We start from the raw sequence: 24,669 nt of genomic DNA on the forward strand, positions 1-24,669 counted from the left end.
CTTCAGAATCTGTGTCTCCCTCTCTCTCTCTGCCCCTCCCCCACTTACGTTCTGTCTCTTTCTCTCTCTCTAATATAAGCATTAAAAATTTTTTTTTTAAGCCACATATTCTCAATTATCCAAAAAAAAAAAATCCAAAAAACACCCAAACAGTTCAGGAAAAACATAATGCAAAAATCATAAGTTGAACATAATGCCACCTCTGAAGAGAATCCCGGCTTTCTGAATGCTGTGACCACCTGATTTTTTTTTTTTTTATATAATTCCAACACCTCTGTCATATGTGGTCCAGAGCATGGAGAAAATAAAGACAGTATTCTACTGGAAATGAGCATTCCTTAAAGGCAAAAACTATGCTCATGGTTAATCAGGCTTTTTCTCCTGACTCAACACATTTCTATTAGTAAAAATGGTTGAATTCAATATTTAATCTCACCTGGAGAAAGCAAGTGTCAATTGGAAAAAGCTGCTTAAGTGATTTTAACATATCCCCTAAAACCCTACTTGAAAATCAATACTCTAGGGTTAGCAGGTTTCCTTTCTCAACTGAGGTACCTTTGCACAGGTATCATATAGTGATGTAACACAAAAGTACTTCGCTTACTATAAAACAGGAAAAGAAAACTACAACATGACCCTATTGGTACTTAGACAAAATCAATCACACTAAATAGCGAATGTTAAATCTGGACACTCTGTTAAATGATTTTCTTATCTAGAATTTAGCAAATGGCTAAAAATCAAAGATAAAACAGCTAGGAGATGTAGAATACTACACTGTAACTTAAGACAGGTAAAAAGTTGATACTTTTACCCAAATGAATATATGTATTTCTGTCTCCTGGTACTCTGAGTGAGTTTTCTTCCACAGTGTGACCTTTTAGGAAGATACAGTGACATTAATAGGAACTAATCTCTAAACTCTTTATAGAGAAGATTCAACATGAAACCAGCTCTATAAGGCACACTGCCCTCTCTTTACTGGTCTTTCTTCATAGTGAGACTAGTGAGACTAGTGAGAGTCTCGACTATAAAAACGGCAAGAGTAAGCCTGGCTCTGTTGTGACAGTGCTGAGGAGATACGATCAGAAAATGGCGTGAGGTGACAATATGGAACAAGCAATAATCTTTTTCAACAGAAGTGTGTCAAAGCTAAAATCATACAAACACACAGACCCTCTGAACTTCTTTTTAAACAACGAAATTAAATTTGGAGGGGTAGGAAAGTATGGTCTCTCCAGTGCCAAGATGCAGTGAGCATAATGTAAGAAAGAGCCAGCAGCAGTGTTTTTACTGCTAAAAGTCCACCAGGGGATTCCCTACCATGTTAAGGACTGGCGTGTCCAAATTATCTAAGGGAAGGGGAAGAGCTTTCTGGGTTCCACGGTCATTCTAGAAAAGTGTCCTCCAAGTTTGCCCAGAGGGATGTGAAGCTGCCTGATAAGGGAAGGAGGAGAGGAAGGAAGCACAGCGGGAAGGAACACCCCAGTGCTAGAATGTAGCCAGTACACCAGACTTCTGCCGGTTAAGTACATCAGTGTGTCATCTTACAGAAAGCACTCTTCCAAACGTCTATGAAAAATACTGCAGCTGTCCCACGTCTGCCATAACCAGTAAAACGACTTGCTTACTGTCATACAACCAAATCAAAGCCAGCCCCAGAAAGCAAACCTGGGGCTTGCGAACTAAAGAGAGCCGTGCTCTGCCTCAGAGGTCAGTCTCCGCTTTGGAAGCTGTGATGGTGAGACATCAGTCCCCAGGACAGCTGCTGGTGCCTGTGGGCAAATCCTGCCGGATGCCTGCTCTGTATGGCCCATGGGCCGTACATGGGTTCACACTTCGTCATGGTGGGTGGGTGGGGGAATCAAAAGAAGAACATTTCATGACACATGATACATGAAATCCAGTTTCTGTGTCCATAAAAAGACTGAACTGTAGCCTCACTCATTGTTTATGTATTATCCACAGTTCAGCAGTTGTGACACAGACCTATGAGGCCTGCAAAGCCTAAAAAATTTATAATCTGGCACTATAGAAACAGAGCCCGATCCCTGCTCTTAATAACTAAAGTTTGGCTGCCAGAAACTTTTCAAAGATTTTTTTATTCTCCTTAAAAAAATTTTTTTTAATGTTTTATTTTTGAGAGAGAGAGCGAGTGTGATAGCGTGAGCAGGGAAGGGTCAGAGAGCGAGGGAGATACAGAATCCAAAGACAGGCTCCAGGTTCTGAGCTGTCAGCACAAAGCCCAATGTGGGGCTCAAACCCATGAACTGTGAGTTCATGACCTGAGCCAAAGTTGGACATTAAACCTACTATGACACCCAGGCGCCCTCAAAAATTTTTTTCTTAATGTTAATTCATTTTTGAGAGAAAGAGGGAAAGAGCAGGGAGAGAGGGAGGCACAGAATCTGAAGCAGGCTCTAGGCTCTGAGCTGTCAGCACAGAGCCCGATGTGGGGCTTGAACCCATAAACCATGACACTGTGACCTGAGCCAAAGTCAGACAGTTAATTTAACCAACTGAGCTACCCAGGTGTCCTTCAAAGATTTTCTTCTTAATATTTGAGGCATACACAAAGAAAACAGGGGAAGAAACAAAGCTGAGAAGAAATTTTAGCATGGTTGTGAAGGACCCTGAGGTGGTGGTCAGATGAAAGCCTGAGGTAATCCACTTGAGGGTTACCACCCTTGCTGCTGTGCTTCACCCAGAGATTTTTCCTGAACGATCTAGTGAGGTACAAGCTCTCTTCTTTCCAGATGCTTGCTTCTCTCTTGTGTTTCCTGTGGACCTTGTCTGTATCTGTGAAGTTAACTTATTTCTTAATAGGTACACACAGGAGAGGTAAAGTCTGATGAATGAAGAAATCAAAGTTGTGTTAAAATGATGTTTACTTTGAGCTCTCAAACATTACACTTCTCTTTTTTTCCCCCTACTCTCAATGCCAAATCTGTATGACAAACATATTTAAGTCAAATTCAGCATTGCTTTGAAAATCAACAACATTAACAAAAAACAAAACCTGACCAATACTAGCCCTCTATACGAAGACATGGTCAGAGGGGCCGAAAAATTCCTTTCAGACTGTGTGTGAAGGCTGCACGACACTTACCGACTGGGATGTTTGAGGTGGTCACAGCGGTAGCATGGGACGAATGTGAGGGCATTGTCATGGTAACAATTGTACTCGTGGAAGCTTGTGTGTGTGACACAGAGCCTGAAATCAGAGGAAAAAAAATTTCAACAATGACCTTGGACATACATTACAGATTCTCAAAAACCTGATAAAAGCTCTTAGAAAAAGATAAGAAACTTTTAGCCTATTCTTTCCTTCTGACAGAAGCTGGGAAATGAAAAGTTAACTGACCACCGAAGCCTCATACTTCCCCAGCAATAGCGCAAGGCTGCTGACTTACCGGCTGTGGTTGCTGAGGGAATGGTGTTGGTCGCCAAAATGGGTGCCACAGTGGCCGCAGCCACGGGTGTGCCGGTGCTGAAGATCGTTTTCTGGAAGGGGCACACCCATAACACAGTTATCAACAAGAACAGCTCCCCCTCAATCCAACTTAAAAGCAATCCCTGCCTTTGACACTATGAGGTTCTGAGCAAGTTTGGCACAACTCTCATTTTAACCCAAGCCTACATGGATGGTTTCGCCTCTGGTCTTACCTGCGCCATGGTGTGAAGCTGCTGTTTTGGTGTCCCTAACGCGGGATGCGATGGCAGTGTGATTCTTGTTGTCACATCCCGTGACTGGGCAGGACGCTGAATACTAATTGCTGCAGATGGTGGGTGCTGGATGGACAAAGCTGGCCGACTGGAAAGACAGAACAGATGTGTGACGTCCAACTTGCTTCTAGTCTCGACACAGGCAGTGGAGGCCATTCACTCTTTTTTTTTTTAATGTTCATTTATTTTTGAGAGAGAAATAGAGTGTGAGCAGGGAAGGGGCAGAGAGGGAGACACGGAATCCAAAGCAGGCTTCAGGCTCTGAGCTGTCAGCACAGAGGCTGACGTGGGGCTTGAACTTGGGAATCACCAGATCATGACCTGAGTGAAAATTGGACGTCAACCAGCTGAGCTGCCCAGGTGGCCCCATTTACTACCTTGTACCAGACCACTGTCATACAGCTGTATTTTTTGTAGGTCTGTAAAGTATACAGATAAACTTAGGAAGTAAATAGCCTGTTAAGTTTCTCTTCTGAAAGTCCCATAAACCTCATTTCCAAAGAATACACCATGAACCAAATCGATTAATCCTTAGTCCTTCTCAGCACTCTCCGTGTAGTTAATCAACACTCTAGGACAATCTTAAGTAAGCATTATTATAATCAATACACTTCACTCTGCAGACAAAACTGGAGACACACACTAAGGTTTTCCTGTTATGAGGGAGAATTACAGACAACCTTGATTAACAGCAGCCTCTGCCCCTGATGCACTGCCCCCAATTTCATATTATTCCTTTCCATGTCATTCCTTACAAAGTTAGTTATGATTGCTTAATGATGAAAGGGCTATCCACACAGAGAGCAGGTCAAATTAACTGGCTGTTAGCTATTAAAATTGCAACAGTGGCAAGAAAACGATACGACAACAAAGTTAGCATCTCAAGTCAGAGGAAGAAGGAACTACTGATAACAAATGATGTTGGGAAGACTATGTAGCCATTTGGAAAAAATAAAATTGGATCCATGCTTCACACATTACACAAGGATAAACAGGAAAAGGGTCAATGATTTTATAGCAAATTAAAAAGTACATAAAAAAAAAGAAATTTTTTATAACTTCAAAGTGGAAGAGAGCTTTTTAACTACTAAAAGCTTTCAAAATCCAAAAGTTATAAAAAGATCAATAAGACTCTGTGATAAATAAGCAAACATACATAAAGCAAAACACACCATAAGCCTAGTCAAAACTCATAAATGAAAGTATAATCTTAACTATACAAGATCTCCTTGCAGTCAATGAGAAAAATAATAGCCCAACAGAAAACAAGCAAAGGATATGCATAGCCAGTTCACTAAAAGGAAAATGCAAATGGCCCCTTAATAAAAGATGTTTTCTCCCACTCACAGTTAGAGAAATACAACGTAATATACACTGAGACATTACTATTCACCTATTAGAATGGCCTCCCGCCCCGGCCCCCACTCCCCCCACTGGACAGCATACTGTTGTCTAAGCTGCAAGGAAACAGGCGCTTCTAAACATTCTGGATGGAGTCTAAACTGGTATAAACCCTAAGGAAGGCAACTAGTAGGTGTCAAAATTACAACTGTATATAATCGCTGATTACTTTTGGGAAATCTATACTACAGATATTCTTGCACATATGTCATTGACGGCAGTATAACTTATCATAGGAAAGGAATGGAAACAGCCTCAAACCCATTCATATGCACAATGGAGCACTATACTGTTACTAAGAGAACAATGAGACTGTCTATGAAATGTGGGAAACTTTTGACATATGTTCCTATAGGAAAAGAAAGCAAAGAGAATCTATGAGTTAATTTTGGTTAAAAAGGACAGAAGTAAAAACTGCATGTGCATCTGACTATATTTAAGAAACCCTGGAAGGAAATCAGTAAGCTATTATCAGATGACTTAGAAAAGCAAAAGGAAAGGAACATAGTATCTTGGTGGAGAGGGGACAGATGAGAGAATGACACCCCTTACTACACATCATTTTTATGCTTTTATGTTTTGGAACCATGTGACTACACATTAAAAAGAAGTTGGTAAGTTGAGCTGTAAGAGTAGACTTGATTGGGACTTCATAGCCTGCGTTGGATCCTCTGTCACCCTCTCTGCTCCTTCCCTGCTTGTGCTTACTCTTTCTCAAAAAGAAATGTTAGAAAAAGTAAAAAAAAAAAAAAAAAAGAAAAAAAAATATATAATTGAGAAAAGAAAAATCCTATAATGTTAAATTTCATTTGGAAATATCAGCATGAAGACAGGACTATGTTTACTATATTGATTACCTTTGTCCACAGAAAGAGCCCAAAAGGAAGGATACCCCAAGAGCAATGTATACCCCTAGCACCCAGATCTTGGGTCTAATTCCCATTCTCCACCAAAGAGAACCAATAATCTTTGGAGAAATGGCTGGTTTCAAGACCAGAAAAGTAGGAAAAATAGAAAAGGGCCTCATTTATCATGTACCAGAAATAGGAAAGTATGGGAACCCAAAGAGATATCAAAATGACATTCAAGCTAGTTTGTAGGGGTTCTCACTCACCAAATTTGGGGCAGCTGGGAAAGAAAGGGATTTTCATTAAAATATATCAAGTAAAGAAAATATCCCTGAGTCCAAAGTAGCAGCTCCCCGCTATTTAAAAAAGATCAAATAGATTAATTAGGTCAACCAGCCAGAAAGTGCTCCCAAGTTTGTTGTCTAAATCATTATACTAGTTATCTTTAATGGCCTCAAAGCCAGCTCTAGGGATAGGGACCCAATTCAGACAAATATAGAAAATACGTGGTTAATTTACAATGAGTGGACTACTGACCATCTTCTAGTGTTGAACTGGATATTTGCTTCACTTCTTTAGCGTGATGACAAGAAGTACTGTAGGAAGGGACTGCCGGTTTGGGATTTTCTCCACCTCTCAGAGAACAGTAACAAGGAAAAGAAAAAGGAATGCATTCTCCATTTTGGCAAAACTAGGAGACACCTGAAACTTCAAACCACAGAAGAGGTAGCAGAACTGCCAAAGGAAATGATACTCAAACATGAGCCACTACAGACAGGATTTCTGTGGCTAGAGTTTAAGGGACAAAATCCAGTCAAGTATAATTCTCCAAGGTGAGTTGCTTAATCTGACAGGGAAACTATAATCTTTTGTTTGTAACAATCAGAGGGGTCACTGAAGCAGAACCTGGATCCACACCAGTTCCAACATCTAAGAATCAACCATGTAGGGTTAACTATGAACCACACATACAAATAAGCACTATGTGAAAACCAGGGTGTGGTGAGGGGCAGCTGGCTGGCCCAGTTGGTAGAGCATGCAACTCTTCATCTCAGGGTCATGAGTTCAAGTCCCATGTTGGGCACAGAGCTTACCTTAAAAACAAACAAATAAACAAACAAACACACACACACATTGTGTGGTGAGACCCAGGGAAGAGATAAACTGGCATTGAGGCAGTCTATCTTCACTAGTAGGAGAGAAGTAATGACCAAGAACACACGAACACAGGATTCTGAGCCATTAGGAAAATTTTCCCTAACCCAGTATACAGCCTAGCCTACAACAAGAACCAATTACAAATAGTGATGCAGAATATGTTCAATTCCATTCACATTCAAAGACAAGTACTCAGAAAGCAACTAGCACAGGATCTATCTCATGATGCTACAAAAAGAAATGGTGGAAAGAAAAAAAGGGAGTTCACTAGAAATACTTTCACTAAGCAGATGAAAATTGTGCCATGAATGAAGAAACTTAATGAAATAACTGCTTCCATGAAATGAAAACACAAAGCAAAGATGTAAGAGCTCACTGGACATAATGATTAGACAATAGAAGGGGCTAAAATAAGCATAGCTCAAGAGAGAAACAGAAGAAAATATTCAGCTGCATCAGGAATGAAAGCAAAACTAAAAGTAGAGCATGCCAGCCACTGCTGGAAACTCAGTAAGAAAGAAGACTGTGAGCAAAGTAAGCAGAATCAAAAGGGGAAAGTGTTAATAAGGCTTAGATAAGGAAGTCATGCAAAAAAGATCTAATAAACACATAACTGGATACCCTCCCACTAAAATGAAACAGAATGAACATATAAAGCTACAATCCAAGAAAACTGTTCATAAATATAGTGTTATGATGTAGATTAAAAACGTACACTATGATTCAGAAGCGAACAATACACTGTGTCACTACATAACAAATCCCAATTAAGTCATTGAAACTCAAAGCTAGAGAATCTTAGGGGCACCTGGGTGGCTGACTTGGTTGAGCTTCCGACTTTTGGTCTCAGCTCACTCAGGCCATGATCTCAGGGTTGAGACTGAGCCTCCCACTGGGCTCGCCGCACAGCATGGAGCCTGCTTAAGATTCTCTCTTCTTCCTTTTGCCCCTTCCCCTGCTCATGTACTCTAGCGCGCTCTCTCTCTCTTTTAAAACAAAACAAAACAAAAAACAAAGATAAAAAAATTAAGAAGCAGACAAAAATATTAAGATGCTTTTAAGATTTAAAAAAAAAAATCAAGCTGGCCTTATGACTTCTGTACATTATCCAATTCTAGAAGGGAGAGGAAAAATGCTGATAAAGTACTCACCAAAAGAATACAGAAACAAAAGAATTATCAGCCACACTACTGCTTAAGTATAATGATTGCTGCAAAATGATTCTATTTTTTTTTTAATGTTTTTTTTTTGAGAGACAGTGCGAGCAGGAGAGGGTCAGAGAGAGAGGGAGACACAGAATCTGAGCTAGCTGTTAGCACAGAGCCCAACACAGGGCTTGAACCCACAAACTGTGAGATCATGACCTGAGCCGAAGCAGGATGCTTAATTGACTTAGCCACCCAGGCGCCCCTGCAAAATAATTCTAAACATGTGAAAACTCAATACTAGTCCGATAAGTTCTTTTTGAAGAAATTAATAGAGAACAGATTTCATTCAATCAAGCGATGAACAATTAAAAAATGATTTAAAAAACTTGCAGATAGGATTACTCTATTTAACAAAAAGAATAAGACCACTTAAATGTTTTTTGTAACTTTCCTTCATTTCTATGCCATGAACCAATTTAATTATCATTGGTGTATCTGGTCTTTAAGAGTTTGTTAGAATTCAGTGAAACCATCTGGGTCTGGTGATATTTCTGGGAGGTCTTGCTTTGAAATTGTTTTTTATTTTTCCAATAGAAATTGGTCTGTTTAAGCTTTTCTGGCTTTACGGGCATCTGGCTCTTGACTTCGGCTCAGGTAATGATTTTATGGTTTGTGAGTTCAAGCTCCACATTGGACTCCATGCTGACAGCACATACCCTGCTTGAAATTCTCTCTCTCTCTGTGCCCCTCCCCCACTCACATGCTCTCTGTCTCTCTCAAAATAAACAAAATTTAAAAAATAAATATGGGGCACCTGAGTGGCTCAGTTGGTTAAGCGTCTGGCTTGGCTCGGGTCATAATCTCACGGTTCGTGGGTTCAAGCCCTGCATCAGACTCTGAGCTAGCTGTTAGCTCAAACTTATTAGCTAGGAGATAATGACCTGAGTCAAACACTTAATTGACTGAGCCACCTAGGTGCCCCTATCACTGTTACAGATTTAAACAGAAAAATCATCAGGTCATTAGGGTTTTTGTCTGTTTGATTCATTAGCGTATTTCTAGTGCCCAGAGTACTGAGACTGGCAAAATGCTGAGAATACATCTCACAAAATTCAATATCCATTTTTTAATTAAAAACACAATACACTGGAAAAGACAGATACTTTGATAACATGGTTTAAAAAAAACTCGTTTTCACTGTCTGCACATTTATAACTTTCAAATTTCCTCATAATGTCTGAATATATTAACTTATTTTTAAGTTTATTCACTTATTTTGAGACAGAGAGCAAACACAGGGGAGAGGGACAGAGAGTCTTTGAGCAGGCTGTGTGCTGTCAGTGCAGAGCCCAACATAGGGCTCAATCCCATGAACCATGAGACCATGACCTGAGCTGAAATCAAGAGTTAGGGCCCTCAACTGACTGAGCCACCCAGGCACCCCTGAATATATTAACTTCTTAAAGGTAATATAAAATTGAAATGAACAACATCTAGTCTATTTTATGTTGGGCAGTTGTGTACCTCTATACCTCAGGCAATATTTTAAACTACCAAACAGTAAAGTATGCTCATTTTACACTAGCAGAGATGAAGGTCAGGAATGTTGAGAAACTTATCTAGTATCACATAGCTAGTTAATGACAGAGCTACTGGTTAAGTGTAAGTCCTAGGCACTCTTCGACATTTAAGTTACTTTCTTCAGATTCTGTTCCAAGCCCTCTCCTCACTCTGGTTCTGGAGAGACTCATACCTCCAACCCTGACCTGCAGCCCACAGGCTGATGACTTCCAAACCCATTACTCTGGCACTGACATCTCTTCAACCACCTGCTGACAACAGCCACTTGACTGTTGCATGGATAAACGCAAGTATCCCAAAAGTCAAAATTATTTCTAAAATCTGCTTTCCTTCTCATTTCCTTTTTATTTACTTGGTCAAACAAGGAAAAAACCAAGTACACATCTCGACTCGCTCTTCCTCACCACTCTGCCCTACCCCCAGCTGGCAATCAAGAATATGGGTGGGCTCCACTCTGACAGATTTGGTCTTCATGCCTACTACCCCTTCTTTTGTTCAGTGAATCGCTTCTTGTTTATACTGCCAAAGGCAACACATAACCAAAGGTATGAATCAAGAAACACCTCCTGGCAAGACTCACATCCCACTGTCTCCCCCCCAGCTTTCACAGCCTTCCTACAATACAGCTTGGGATCAGGAGGACAAATACCATCATGTCTTCACCCAAAGGCGTCATTTCTTAGAGGCACCACAGATCATTCCTCATCGACCAGACTTTATCCATGTATGGCTCTGTCCATCTCTCCCTTTTCAGATACCCAAACCTTCCAATGTAGCCTGGAGACTTACAGTCCTTATCTAGCAAAAGTCCCTACATCCTCAGTCTTTACTCTAAACATATCTTCTACCTCCTTGCCCTAATGAATCTCGGTTTTCCCCTGAGAATACTGCTCCCCCCACCTTTAGCTCTCTCACCTGGGAGACATTTTCTCTCTCATAAATCTCTTCCCCATCTATATGGTCTTCCTAAATTATCTCCTTCACAACTCTTCCCTGGACTCCAAACTCATCTATCAACCTATCTCAACACCTCCACTTCAGTGCTTGGAAGTCAACGCCATATTCCAGTGCCCAAACCAATCAGGAATTCCTTCCCCAAAACCTACTCCTCCCATTGCTCTTTAGCTCACGTTACTACAACATCACCTTCCTTGCTATGCAACTAGCAGGGCTGAAATCCTGACTCTTCTTGTTCTCTCACTGCTCCTATGTAATTCTTCAGAAATCCTCAACCAACTTCAAAACTCTGTTCTGGATCTAACCAGCTCCCACCTCCAGTAATCCTCTCTTCTGGGTTCCTGACATACCATTCTAAACCATCTCTCGGTTTACTACTTTGCCTCTAAACAACAGCCAGGCTGATCCACCCAAAACTTCAGATCATGATGCTGCTCTGCCCAAAACTCTGGTAAGGCTTCCTGTTGCACCCCTGCAAAGTCTAAACCTATAAAGGGTTCCCTAAGGCCTTAAGTGACATGAGACCCTCTTCCCCCCTAGAATAACCTCTTGCCGCTCTCTTCCTATCAGCCTCTTGCTTCTCCTTGGACATGGCAAACACACTTCAATCTCAGGGCCTTTGCACTTACTGTTCCCACTGCTTAGAATGCTCTTATTCTACACCGCCATGTGGCCCACTTTATTACATCTTTCAATTTTCTGCTCCAATCTGTTCTTATCAACAGTCCTCCTGGATCACCTGACATGAAGTGGGAAGCCTGCACTGGCTACCCTGTCACTCCAAATCCCATCCTATCTAATTTTTCCCCAAAGATCTTTGCAGCACCTCAAACACTTTGTTTTTGTGTGTCTCTAGCCCCTAAAAATAGAAAACTCTATGAGGGCAGGAATTCCTGGTTGTTACTGTTTTACCTCCAGTATCTAGAACACTACAGAGCTCATTAAAAAGCACTCAATGAGTACTTACTAGTGTAAATGAAAGGATGAAGAAAAGAAGGGAGAAAGGTAAAGAAGGAGGACTTGATCTTTAAACCCCCAAATATACCTAAGTGCTGAGTCAGTAGCATGTGCTGCTGTTGTAGTGATGACTGGAGACTGAGCTCTGGTGGCTGAGACCGTTGCTACCACAGCTGGAGGGACGGGATTAGAGGTGGTCACAGGGGGACGAGACTATAGAGAAGAGAAAAAACATTTCACTTAAAACAAAAAGCAAAATAAAATACAGTAAGCCAATCACTTAGTGTAATTTAAAACTTGGGCCTCCAAACAAGTATGTTTGTGTTCAAATGAAAGAAAGTTCTCACCATTCTGACTAAGGAATTCTCTGTTCAGATAGGTCATTTTAAGACCAAGAGTCAGAATTACAAAGAATTTTCTATTTTGGCTTGGTAGAGTATATAAATTCCTCCTTTCCAAATACAACTGGATTCAACATTTTATCCTATTAGGAGAAGTTGGGATCCAACCCTTCAGATCTAGATTGCCCACAGATCTGCTGTTGGTTCTGCCACAGACATTTACACTCCCACACAACCAAGGGCTTTCCACAGAGGGTCCAAGCCATTGGACAGAGCTGCTGGCTGTCAGGCCCTCTAAGCCAGCAAACCCACGAAAACAGCACTTGCCTATGGAAGATTCACAGTGCCCAGCTGCTCTGGATGTTTCCACATGGATGTACTTCTCTTACCTTCCCTTATGCTACACCTGTGTATAAAACCTCCACCAAACAAGTTCCACCCTGGGCTTCTCCTACTTATCTGCTGTCAATTCTGTCGATCATCTGAGCCCTTCTGAATAGTTTTGACCTTGACACATGCAGTTCAATTCACAAATGCTGCCCATTCTGGATCTGCCTCTTATCTCCAGACCTTTGATTGGCAGCACCTACGCTGACTGCTACAGCTTGTTGTCTCACACCAGGATTGTCACACTAACTTCAGAATTCAGGTTCTTTCTCCTATCCTTCCTGTAGACCACTTACACTCCAGGGGCCGAGTGTGTTTTGTTAGCCAGCAAGACGGGCTTAAATTAAAAGACAAGACTGCTTTAAATTGAAAACTCTAGCTGGACACATCCTACCCAGTGTCCTACTCAGCATCTTTCCTAACTGTGTTAAACCCAGCTGTTCCACGTATGTGATCAGTACGGCCCCCAAAAGTGTTTGAACTTTCATCTACCGTCTGTGATTCAGCTACATTAATCTCTCAAAGAGATCTCTGTGATCTCACGTTACTATGTTAAAAAAACTTAGTGGCTCTCTCTTGTATATAAAATCAAGTTTATACTCTGTATCTTTGAGCTCTGAATTTAGAGACATCACAACATCCCCTCATAACACACTATACTTCAGTAGTATTGAGGCCACAGATTTCCTTGGAGAAAAGTGGAAAGGCACAGACTGTCTTTCTTGAAAAGCATACACACGTACATAAAAATGTGCACAAAGTACTTAGGGGCTCATAAATCCTTATCTAAATTAAAACCTCTCTGTTCTGGCTCCCCTTTACTAAACCCAGTGTACATGCGCCACCGCCTTCCTCGCCACTGTGCCCAGTGCTGCTCCCATTAGCCACCTCTTCACTTCTCTGAACCTCCTGCTACATCAATCCCAGTGACAGCTTCCCGTAGCTCCGCTCTTCTAAATCTCTACGGCTGATCATTTCACACCGTAGAGAACTCAACCTTCCGGACATCTTGGTGACTAGATCAAAAGTCCCTTGAAGTCAAAGGGCTCTCCCAGGCTCTAGCAGAGCCAAGAGCACCGAGTAGGCACTTCACACTCGCTAGCTGAGCACCCCCAAGCTGACATGCCTGGATTGGCTGGTGAAGGATGTGCTGCACTGCTGGCTGAGCTGCGGCAGCATTCGGCAGCTGGGAAGTCGGCCGCAGGACCGTGGTGACTTTAGAACTGGACATCACAGCAGCAGCAGCTGCACCTGGGAAAAATGGTTTTTATCAGTATGGCTTAGGGGCTCACCATTTAAATCACTTATATGTCCTAGGAAAAGAGTGCCTATACTTTCTGAAACTCATTAGGTCAGTACTTTAGCTGATGTGCTGTATGTATACTTCCCTTTCATCACATACAAAATTAAAAAAACAATTCAAGGATTGTGATTTGATAAGATTAATAATCTGTATTGCTTCTTCAAGGACATTACGAAATGAAACTGTTTTGTTTCTTTAATGGCAAGGATGCAGCAGAGAAGCACACGCTGAACAGCGCTGTGTGGCGCCGCTGCCTTCCTTCAGGCCAAGGCTCCGTGAGCCTCACCGCCTGCAAAGGCTCACTCACCGCCCACAGCCATTGTACCGTCAATACAGGCAAATGTTGCCTCAGAATTTTCATGAAAGTAGTTCTGCTCTAGCACACACTACCCTTGCAATGTGTGAACTTCGCTCTGGGAACCAGTGAACTATGTTATGATCAAGTAAACCTGGTTTTGTACTTGGTAGCCTGATTTTGCCAAGAATGATTTTACACTCTCCAATATAAGGCTACAATTTCTGACCAAGCAGTTGAAAAAATGTCATTAAATTTAATACTTGACTACCTATCAGATCTTAACTGTAAGAATAAGCTCATCTTATGGCTATGTTACTTGAGTTACCATTATCACTAAGCTTTAAAAATATTCAGCATTTGACTTGGCAACGAGAAAGAACAAAATCATGCCATGTGCAGCACCATAGATGGAACTGGAAGGTATTATGCTGAGTGAAAAGTCAGAGAAAGATATCAAATGTTTTTACTCATATGTGGATCTTGAGAAACATAACAGAAGACTATGGGGAAAGGGGAGGGGAAAAATAGTTACAGAGGCAGGGAGGCAAACCATAAGAGTCTCTTAAATACTGAGAACAAACTGAGGGTTAATGGAGGTGGGGGAGAGGGGAAAATGGGTGGTGGGCACCGAGGAGAGCACTTGTTGAGATGAGTACTGCATGTTGTATGTAAGTGATGACCCATGGACCATTTTGGACTATCACAGGTTTGAGGAGTTCCTCATTATAAAGGACAATCTTTAGACCATACTAAAAATCTAAATTGTTTTAAGTTTACACCCAAAAGCGTATGGATGCTTGTTGAGATGTGACTACAATTAGCACATATTAGACCACACCAAAAATGGGTGCTGCTCTAAGTTTATTTCTGTTGTACTGTACCTTTAATAAGCTGATTCTAGATATATTTTTTGTTATATCTCTTTCCAAATGTGTATTTGCCAATGCATTTTGAGAATTTGAACAAAACGTACAGTTTTTACCTCGAGGTAAATGAGAAGCTCCAATGTGAAGAGGGGGCCCAGGAGCATTGCTGCGGATAATAGACATCTGTACATTTGTGGTCATGATATGATGCAGGTTACTGGGATGTCCCTACAAGAAACAGGACATAAAGTTATTTTCATGTGCTTGGGCTTCACCACTGATGCTTAGCCATTGCTTCTAGGAGGTCGGCTGCCTCCAAATGTGGGTCAGGGGGCTCCTTTTAGACAGTGAGTACCCCAAGGGAAAAGATGTTTAGCTTTCTTTATACCATATACTGCATGATGACCCATGCCAGCAGGGTGTGGACACTTCAACTGCCTTGAGTCACTATAATTAGTGAGCCACGGTAGGTGCTGGACCTCTAACAGATGGACTCATCTGTGCCCGCTCTGGGACACTCTCATGTTCAATATTAGTCTTTCACACTTGTCTTCTCTGCCTTGGCCAAAAGCTTTTTTTTGGTCCTATTTTATTTTCCTTATGTGCCACTGCATTCGTCCACTCTTCTTGCTATGCAGGACTTCTCAATAAATGTCAGTTAGCACCCAGCAGGTACTTCCTGATAAGTTCTCTAACTCCCCCCTTCCTCACACGCCCCCAACCCTAGTGCCAGTGATTCCCGGGTGGCGGTTCCAGTACTCCGGGAGGACTCAGCAGTATGATAAGAGAGGAAGAAAAATATATAGTGTCTGCTTGGAATACCAATTTTTTTATCTTGAAAATTTGAAGGGAAATTTTTACATTCAGGTTTTTTCACCAGTCAGCAATTCAAAATATTTAGATAAATCTTATACACATTACAGAAAAGTAGAATTTCAGTAAAATATGTAAGCTGAAACATGAGACTACAAAAGAAGCATTCATGACTAGTGAGCGGCTGGAGGACACCTGAGAGGTGCCCGAGAGACACACCATCATTCTGCTTACAGAAAAATTCTAGAGAAGCACTGCCGCCATGAGGCTGTTCCCATCCCCAAAACTAATCAAGCACAAGTGGACTCTGAGTCCCTCAAGCACATGGACTGTCATCTACACTTATCTCTCACACATAGCACGTGCTCAATACATACTGGCCAAATGACCAAGGCCCCAGTGCGTGGTGGTTTCACTCCCTGCAGATATGCTTCTCTTTCAAACCTACTATCCTCCCCGTGCAGGGATCAGTGACCATTTAATTTTTTATTTAGTACAGTGCCTAATGTACTGCTGGCATTCAATAAATAATGATCAACAGTTTGGCATCTCAGTCTGAAAATCAGCAAATTAAGAGGAAAAAAACCTGTTGTCCACTGATTGTTGCCACAGGAATGGCTGAAGCTTGAGGGATGCTACTCTCCATGGTAACGGTAGCCTGCCCTGGAACCTTGGGGGGGAGTGACAAGGTAGAAGGTGGAGCAGGAGCAATGGGACGGCTAGGCATGGCGGGCTTCGGGGGCGGCTGCGAACAGAAAACCACATGAAACAGATCAACAGCTTTTTACGAGTGATGCATTTCATGCTATTGTTAAAAAAAGTACACAAATCAAACCTGGAGAGTGCCAGGAAAGATCCAGAAGCCTTATATATTTTATCTCTTAGCATCACAGCTCTTCTGCTCAAGTACCGGCATTGCCATTTTACAGATGAGGGAGCATATGAAGCAAGGCTACAAGCCACACAGACAGTAAAAACTGGAGCTGGGGCTCTCAGGCCACATTGTTTCTTCTATACAATGCTGCATCCCAAGTTTGGGTAGAAGTAAACAAAACTCCCACTAACTAAAACATAGCGACAAGGTAATATACAAGGTGATATTCTCAGATGCCCCCAAATTAGTAAGCTTTAAAACAAAACCTTGGAGAAGATTGCCACTCCAAGATAAAAACTAAGTCAGCATGCCCATTAACTTGAATAAAGTCAATGTCAAAATGGACACTAGAAAAGATCCTGTGATGCCAACTGCCCAGCGGCACAAGACTAGGCACTGCAAAGAGCAGAGCTCTGAGTCACAGAGAAGAGCTGAACTGACGGGTCAAAGAGAGAATGCTGTTATCCTGGATATGGCCTAAGACTCTGTGAATACTGTCAGGAATATTAGCCAGTCCTTAGTTGTGGTTCAATGGGAAATTTTAAACCTCTCCATTACCTTCATAAGTCCCTCCGAAAAGGAGAGTGGCACTGCTGGCGTCAGATGTGCTGGTGGGGCTGTCACTGTGACGGGGGTGCCCGATGCAACAGCATGGTGTGTAGACAACATCTGCACCTGCGGATAGGGCCTTACCACAACAGGCTCTTGCTTCTCTTCACGGGACTGGAGGGAGCCGCTGGAACCCATGTGCTCCCTGGCAGTGACTTCAGCCTCTCGACTAGATTCGTCATTGACTAGTAAGGACATGAAGGAAGAAGAGCATGTCATATGCTTTCAGTGTTAATTAATATGAATGAATTAAACAGCACATACAAGAGTGGCACTTGTAGCGAACTGTCAGGATTGACAAGCTGACCTTTTCCTTGTGAGATTTTCTTAACGAAAAGAATTTGGGCACTGGTTTACCTGACAGATAGTAAGCCCAAGAGCAACCCCATGGAACTCGGGACTTGTTTTGGATATTGTGGCTTTTCCACTCCTGTGAACAAGGGGCTCGATATCTAAAATGATCTCAGGGGCGCCTGGGTGGCTAAGTCGATTAGGCGTCTGACTTTGGTTCAGGTCATCACGGCTCGTGAGTTAGGGCCCCACATCAGCTCTGTGCTGACAGCTCATTCAGATTCTATGTCTCCCTCTCTCTCTGTCCCTCCTCTACTCATACTTTGTCTCTCTCTCAAAAATAAACATTAAAAAATTAAAAAAAACCCTCATACAGTGGGAAGAGCAATGCAAGACAGGATCTTTCACTTAAGGTATTCTTTTAAAAAGTTATAAAAACCTAACATTAAAAAGATAACATAAATATTCTTAAGCCCAAGAACATACATCTTTTCAAAACAAATTTCCTGCAAAACAAACATGGAGATCTCTATCATTATTACAATCCTATCATTATTAAACACACCTTCTGAAACTCCACAATTCCACTTGCAGGAATGTATCCTACAAGATACATAGCATATGTGTAAAATGACTTGTGTACAGCATTATTTGTTTCACTACTTTTAGTCCAGTAAAAGAATTTTTAAAACTTATGTGTCTATAAAAGAGGTGACTGGATATAGAAATTGTGGTATATGCCCACAAAAGACTACCTACCACGTAACTATAAAAATAAGACAAGGAAGCTTTTTAGGTATTCTTATTGAGAAACCGATAATATGTGTTATGCAAAAATATACAATATATGAAGGAAAAAAGTAAGGTACAGAACAGTGAAGAAGTAATCAAATATGCCTTTATTTTCTTATGTAGAAACATAAGTCCCAAAGCATCTTGATTTCTTCAAGGGAAAGAAGACAGAACAGGGATAGGAGAGATATTTTCACTCTATGCTCTCTCTTTGGGAATTCTGGACTATGACAACATGTAACTATTTAAAAACAATTTAAAAATTGAGGGAGTTCAAGCCCCACATTGGGCTCTGTGATGACAGTACAGAGCCTGCTTGGGATTCATTCTCTCCCTCTCTCTGCGCCCCTCCCATGCATGCTTTCTTGCTCTCTCAAAATAAATAATCTTGTCCAATGATTTCCTCAGGAAAAAAACTTCTGAGTACAGGTGTTACATGAAAAGACATGTATATTTTGCATTTTGTTATATGTTGATTTTTCTCCCTGATCATTCAGATTTATTTTTATTTTTAAAACCACTTTATTGATGTACAACTTACATACAAATAAATGGCAAATTCTGAGACTAGAGAGTTCAACGACAGTTTTTGTTGTTGTTGTGTTTTTTACATTCTTAACCAACAGGCTAGGAGCAGAATGGCTGGGTCAAATGGTAAGTAAATGTTTGATTTTATAGGAGACTGCCAAAATACCTTCCACAGTGACTGTATCATGTCACGGTCCCGTCAACCAGTGGATTCGAGTTCTAGCAGCTCCTCACCCTCCCAGTTCTTGATACGCAGACATTCTAGTGGGTGTCTAGCAGGGCTCTCATGGTGCTCAGAGTTGGCATTTACACGATGACTAGTGGTGTACTTCTTTTTATGCAATCACAGGCCATACATAAATATCTTCCTTTGTGAAGTGTATGTTTCTATATTTTATCCATATTATAGTCAATCAGCTTTACTGAGGTATAATTTGCATATAAAATCCACTAATCCTTTGTATAAAATTAGATGGATTTTTTGCAGGAGTGTATAGTACTATAACCACAATACGATCACGATAGAGAACATTTTCCATACCCTCATGGGTTGATTCATGCCCCGTTGTGGTCAGTTCCCAGCTTCAGACTCTCCTACCCCTTAGAAACCATTAATCTGCTTACTAACACTATAGCTTTGTGTTTCCTGGAATTTCATACAAATAGAATCATACAATATGTCGTCCTTTGTGTCTGTTTCTTTCTGTTAGTACAGTCAGCCCTTGAACAACATGGATTTGAATTGCACAGCTGTACTTACAATGGTTTTTGATATAGTACAGTGCTGTAAATGATTTTTTCTTCCTTATGCTGTTCTTTTTTAAATTTTTGAGTGTTCAAAGTTACACTCAAATTCTTGACTCACAGAGGGTCACATAACTCTCAGTTGTTCAAGAGTTAGCTGTATGATGCTTTTAAGGTTCATCTGTGTTTTCTATATACTACTAGCAGCTTGTTCCTCTTTACTTTTGAGTCATTTTTCATCATAGATATAAATCAAGCTTTATCTGGTCAGCAGCTGATAAATTCTGGGTTGTTTTTGGTTTATGGCTATTAATGAATATTGCTTCTAAGAACACTGAAGTATGAGTCTCTGAACATACATTTCCATTTATCTGGGGTAAATATCTAGGAATGGGATTGCTAGGTTGTATGGTTAAGTTTATGTTTAATTTTAAAAAATACTGCCAACTGTTTTCTAAAGTAGCTAGATTATTTGGCATTCCCAAGAAAGAAGGTATGAATTCTACTTGCTCCACAAACACATTAAACTTGCTGTTTTTGGTCTTTTTAGTCACTATAGTACATGTGTGTTATTTTCTGTGGTTTAGTTTTCATTGCCCTGAAGACTAATAGGATTATCTTTTATGTGCATATTGGACATTCATATAGCATCCCTGGTGATTGGTCTATTCAAATATTTTGCCCATTAAAAAAGAATTGGGGTGTCTCAAATAGCAAATGCCACTGAGTTACAAGAGTCCTTTATGTATTCAAGATAGAAGTCTTTTGCAGATATATTTATCTAAACGTCTTTTTAATTTGTGGCTTGCATTTTTGTTAATGGTGTTTTTGAAGAGTAAACATTTTTAATTTTGATGAAGTACAACATATCAGTTGTTTCTTTCTTAGTGCTTTTTGTGACCTAAACAATTTTTGCTCACCCCAAGGTTGTAAGCAGTTTCCATGTTTTCTTTTAGAAATTTTAAGTTTAATATTTAGGTCCGTAATGATACATTGTGAGTTAATTTTTGTGTATGGCAAAAGTAAAGGTCCAGGCTCATTTTTTCCATATGGATATTCTGGTGTCCAAGCACTATATTGTTGAAAAGACTATCATTTCCCTATTGAATTATCTATGTATATTTGTCAAAAATCAGCTGACTATTATTATGTATGAGTCTATTTCTGGATCCTCTATATTTCTATTTTTATGTCAATACTACACTGTCTTGATTAGTATAAATTTACAGCAAGTTTTAAAGTAACGTAGTAGAATCCTCTAACTTTCTTTTCTTTTTGGGGGGTATCAAAACTGCTTTGGCTATTGTAGATCCTTTGGTTTATACATAAATATAGATTCAGGCTGCCAAGTTTTACAAAAGGACATGATAGGATTTTCATTAGGATTTTAAAAAATCCTCAGATCCTCTTGGGAACTATTATCTTAAGCATAATAGTGTTCCAATCTATAAGCATGATTGATCATTTCATTTATCTAGGTGTAAAAAAATTCTTTTAATGTTTATTTTTGAGAAGCAGAGCATGAGTGGAGGAGGGGCAGAGAAAGAGGGAGACACAGTATCCAATGCAGACTCCAGCCTCTGAGCTGTCAGCACAGAGCTTGATGCACGGCTCAAACTGGCATACCAGGAGATTGTGACCTGAACAGATGTCAGATGCTTAACTGACTGAGCCACCCAGGCACCTCATTTTTATCTCGGTTTTTAATTATTCTTAGCCATGTTTTCCATAGGTTTTTTAACCCTAAGTCTCACACACATTTTGTTAATTTATCCTAAGTATTCTGTAGTGGGGATTTTCATTTTTTTGGTGCTACTATAAATGACATTTTAAAAATTTAATTGTTAAAAAAAATTGCTAGTATTTAAAAATATAATTGATTTTTATACATTGAACTTTAATCCTGAAACCTTTACTAATTTCGCTTATTAGTTCTAACAGCTTTTGAAAGACATTCTTTAGGATTTTTTTTCTTTATTTTGAGAGGGAGAGAACATGTGAATGCAGTCATGAATGTAAGATGGGAGAGCAGATAATCCCAAGCAGGTTCTGTGCTATCAGCACAAAGCCCGACACAGGGCTCTATCTCATTAAGTGCAAGATCAAGACCCGAGCCAAAATCAAGAGTTGGGTTCTCAACTGACTGAGCCACCCAGACACCCCCCCCTTTTTTTTTTCCTTTAAAAGGTTTAAAAAATTTTTTTTAAGTAATCTCTACACCCAATGTGGGCCTTGAACTTACCACCCCAAGGTGAAGAGTCTCATGCTCTTCTGACTGAGCCAGTTAGGCGCCCTAATATTTTCTTTTTATGATGTTGTGAACTTTCTGTTATCCAAACAGATTTTCCCATAATTAAATTTTTAAGGGAATGGACAACTTAATAATTTTCCCCAAGTCTGTTTGTCCAGGAAGACTTTGATTTTTCACAATTTCGTTAAGATATAAAATACTGACCATTTCCTATTAAGCTCTTTTTAAAACCATTTATCATTTCCTTCCAAATATCTGGAGTTCTTTATTTCAGCTTATTTTTACCTGGAAAGAATTTTGAAAGTGTAGTTAAGAACATGGGCTGTAATCTATACTTCTGAACTTTGAACATGTATTTGAAATCCTGATATGCTTAGGATCCTAAATAACTACTTCTGATAAACACGATGGGAAATATAGAGAAAATATTTAACTCCTTATGGAAAACTTATTTTCTTCTCTGAGAGCAATTGAAAAAAAAACACACACACTACTCACAGGTAAAATAATAGACAACTTTGGTTTCAGACAATGATCTCCTTCTCAACAAAATCAGAGGGCAATTATTACTAATTGACACCATTTTTAATAATTCTTTGCAAATAGATATTCAAAAATATTCCCTTTAAGCTGTGCTCCTTTCTCTTCTAAAGTTTATTTATTTATTTTGAGAGAGAGAGAGAGAGTGTGTGTGCATGTTCATAACTCAGGGAGGGGCAGAGAGAGACCGACCGAGACCCAAGTCAGCCTGCACTGTCAGCACAGAGCCTGATGTGGGGCTCAAACTCATGAACCATGAGATCGTGACCTGTGTCAAAGTTGGACACTTAACTGACTGAGCCACTCAGGTGCCCCTAAGCTATGCATCTATTCTATGAATTTATATCAAAGACAAAATACTATCAAAAGTATTCATTAAGAAGCAAAGAACTTTAAGGGGCTCTGTAAGGATGTGAGGACCACTACTTTGTGTCCTATAACATAGCAAGTATAGCAAATACAAAGGTACACAAGGTGGACACGGTTCTGGCCTTCATTCTAGAAGGTCCCACCCCTGACTGGTGGATGACAGCAGTCAGTAAGCACCTCCAAAGTGACATCTGAGATGCAACCTCAAGAACAGGAATCAGGTAAGTGAGTGTGAAAAGGAAGAAGGAAGACTGTGGTAAAAGGATCAGAATGTATAAAGTCTCAAAGTCAAGAAAATTGGGAACGTTTTGTCATTCACTTAGAAAATGAGTAGCTACTATTAAGCAGGAATAATGCTTAATGTAGTAATGTAATGGAGTTCAAATCCATAGTTTGCAAGGGTCAAATGTACTTAAAGTTACTTCAAGTCCAAAGAGAACTGAAATAAATTTATAACCCAAAAAAAAGTTGGCAGGAGGAAGCAAAGGGATAATGAGACTGAAATATTAGACAAAGGGTCATAGCTCACAGAGAGAGCAGACAGTGGTACCATTTACCACAATAAGAAACTTAGGAAGCAGGAGGTGAAGAGAAGGGAATAGAAAAAGAAATACTTTACTTTGCAATGTCATCTTTTTACTTGACACCTAGAGAGAAGAAGACCCCTTGAAGGAGTTCCTCAAGGGGAACTCCCCAGTTCCAGTTCTAGTTCAGCACTATGGACTGTACTGGATACCTTGGTGGGGCGGAGGGGGCTCTAAGGCCCACTTTGGATGTTTAGCAGCATCCCTGGCCTTTAAGTATCAGGTGCCAACACCACCCCCTAGTTGTGACAACCAAAAATGTATCAAGATATTGCCAAATATTCCCTGGAATGCAAAATCATCCCTGCTGAGGACCACTGATCTGCAGGACTCAAAGGGCACACAACTAAAAATTAAGTGGATATTTGTGTATATATTCAATCAATCTTTGAACAATGTAGGGAGGGGTTAGGTGATGGCCATACCTACAGTCAAAAATCTGCATATAACTTTTGATTCCCTAAAAGCCTAACTACTAATAGTCTATTGTTGACTGGAAACTTTGCCTACAACAGTTGATTAATACATATTTTGTATGTTATATGTATTATATACTACATTCTTGTAATAAAGGAAGCTACAGGAAAAAACTGCTATTAAGATAATCATAAGAGGCGCCTGGTAGCTCAGTCAGTTGAGCAGCCCATTCTTGATTCTGGCTCGGGTCATGATCTCACAGTCGTGAGATTGAGCCCCACTTCAGGCTCTACGCAGCACGGAGCCTACTTGGGATTCTCGCTCTTCCTCCCTCTCTCTGCCCTTCCCCCACATGCACATATTTTCTGTCTCTCAAAATAAATGAATGAATTTTTTTAATTTCAAAAAATTATTAAAAAAAGAAAATCATAAGGAAGACAACATACATTTACAATACTTTATTATTTTTATCAGAAAAAAAACCCATGTGTAATGGAGTTCAAATCCATAGTTTGGAAGGGTCAAATGTATTTTTTTTTTTTTAAACCTTCTTCCTAGTTCATAGGCTCCTCAAAGGTAAGAACTATGCCTTACAGAGTCTAGACCCCCTCATGGCACTACAATACCCCTGGGTATTAATTAAATGAGAACACACCAGTGTATTTAAAATATCATTCTTGTAGGAATGCTTTAATGTAGATTTCCAGTACACTCTAGTACATGTGAAAGAATTAAAAAGGAATTTTAAAAACCTTGTTTAAATTAGAACTGTAATATATCCTTTCTTCAAATTCGATGACCTAGTATTTACTAAAATCCCACAAAGAAATCACTAATTTTTAAATGAGAAAATGGCAATATTCTTTTTTTTAATGTTTGTTTATTA

The 24,669-nt window shown here is 40.1% G+C and overlaps 1 protein-coding gene across 7 annotated transcripts in view; it reads right to left on the minus strand.

The window, feature by feature from the left end:
• Positions 1–24,669, minus strand: part of SAP130 (Sin3A associated protein 130) — a 76,069-nt gene that overhangs the window by 49,290 nt on the left and 2,110 nt on the right. For all 7 annotated transcript variants that reach the window (XM_029934790.1, XM_029934793.1, XM_029934792.1 and 4 more), the window contains exons 3-10: positions 17,217–17,452; positions 16,371–16,529; positions 15,088–15,199; positions 13,631–13,755; positions 11,865–11,989; positions 3,667–3,814; positions 3,414–3,504; positions 3,110–3,214 (exon numbers count right to left, since the gene is read on the minus strand). In XM_029934790.1, coding sequence (XP_029790650.1) covers positions 3,110–3,214; positions 3,414–3,504; positions 3,667–3,814; positions 11,865–11,989; positions 13,631–13,755; positions 15,088–15,199; positions 16,371–16,529; positions 17,217–17,452 — 1,101 coding nt within the window. The remainder of the gene's footprint in view (positions 1–3,109; positions 3,215–3,413; positions 3,505–3,666; positions 3,815–11,864; positions 11,990–13,630; positions 13,756–15,087; positions 15,200–16,370; positions 16,530–17,216; positions 17,453–24,669) is intronic.

This window comes from Suricata suricatta, chromosome 3 (assembly GCF_006229205.1).
Source record: "Suricata suricatta isolate VVHF042 chromosome 3, meerkat_22Aug2017_6uvM2_HiC, whole genome shotgun sequence".
Taxonomy (NCBI): Eukaryota; Metazoa; Chordata; class Mammalia; order Carnivora; family Herpestidae; genus Suricata; species Suricata suricatta.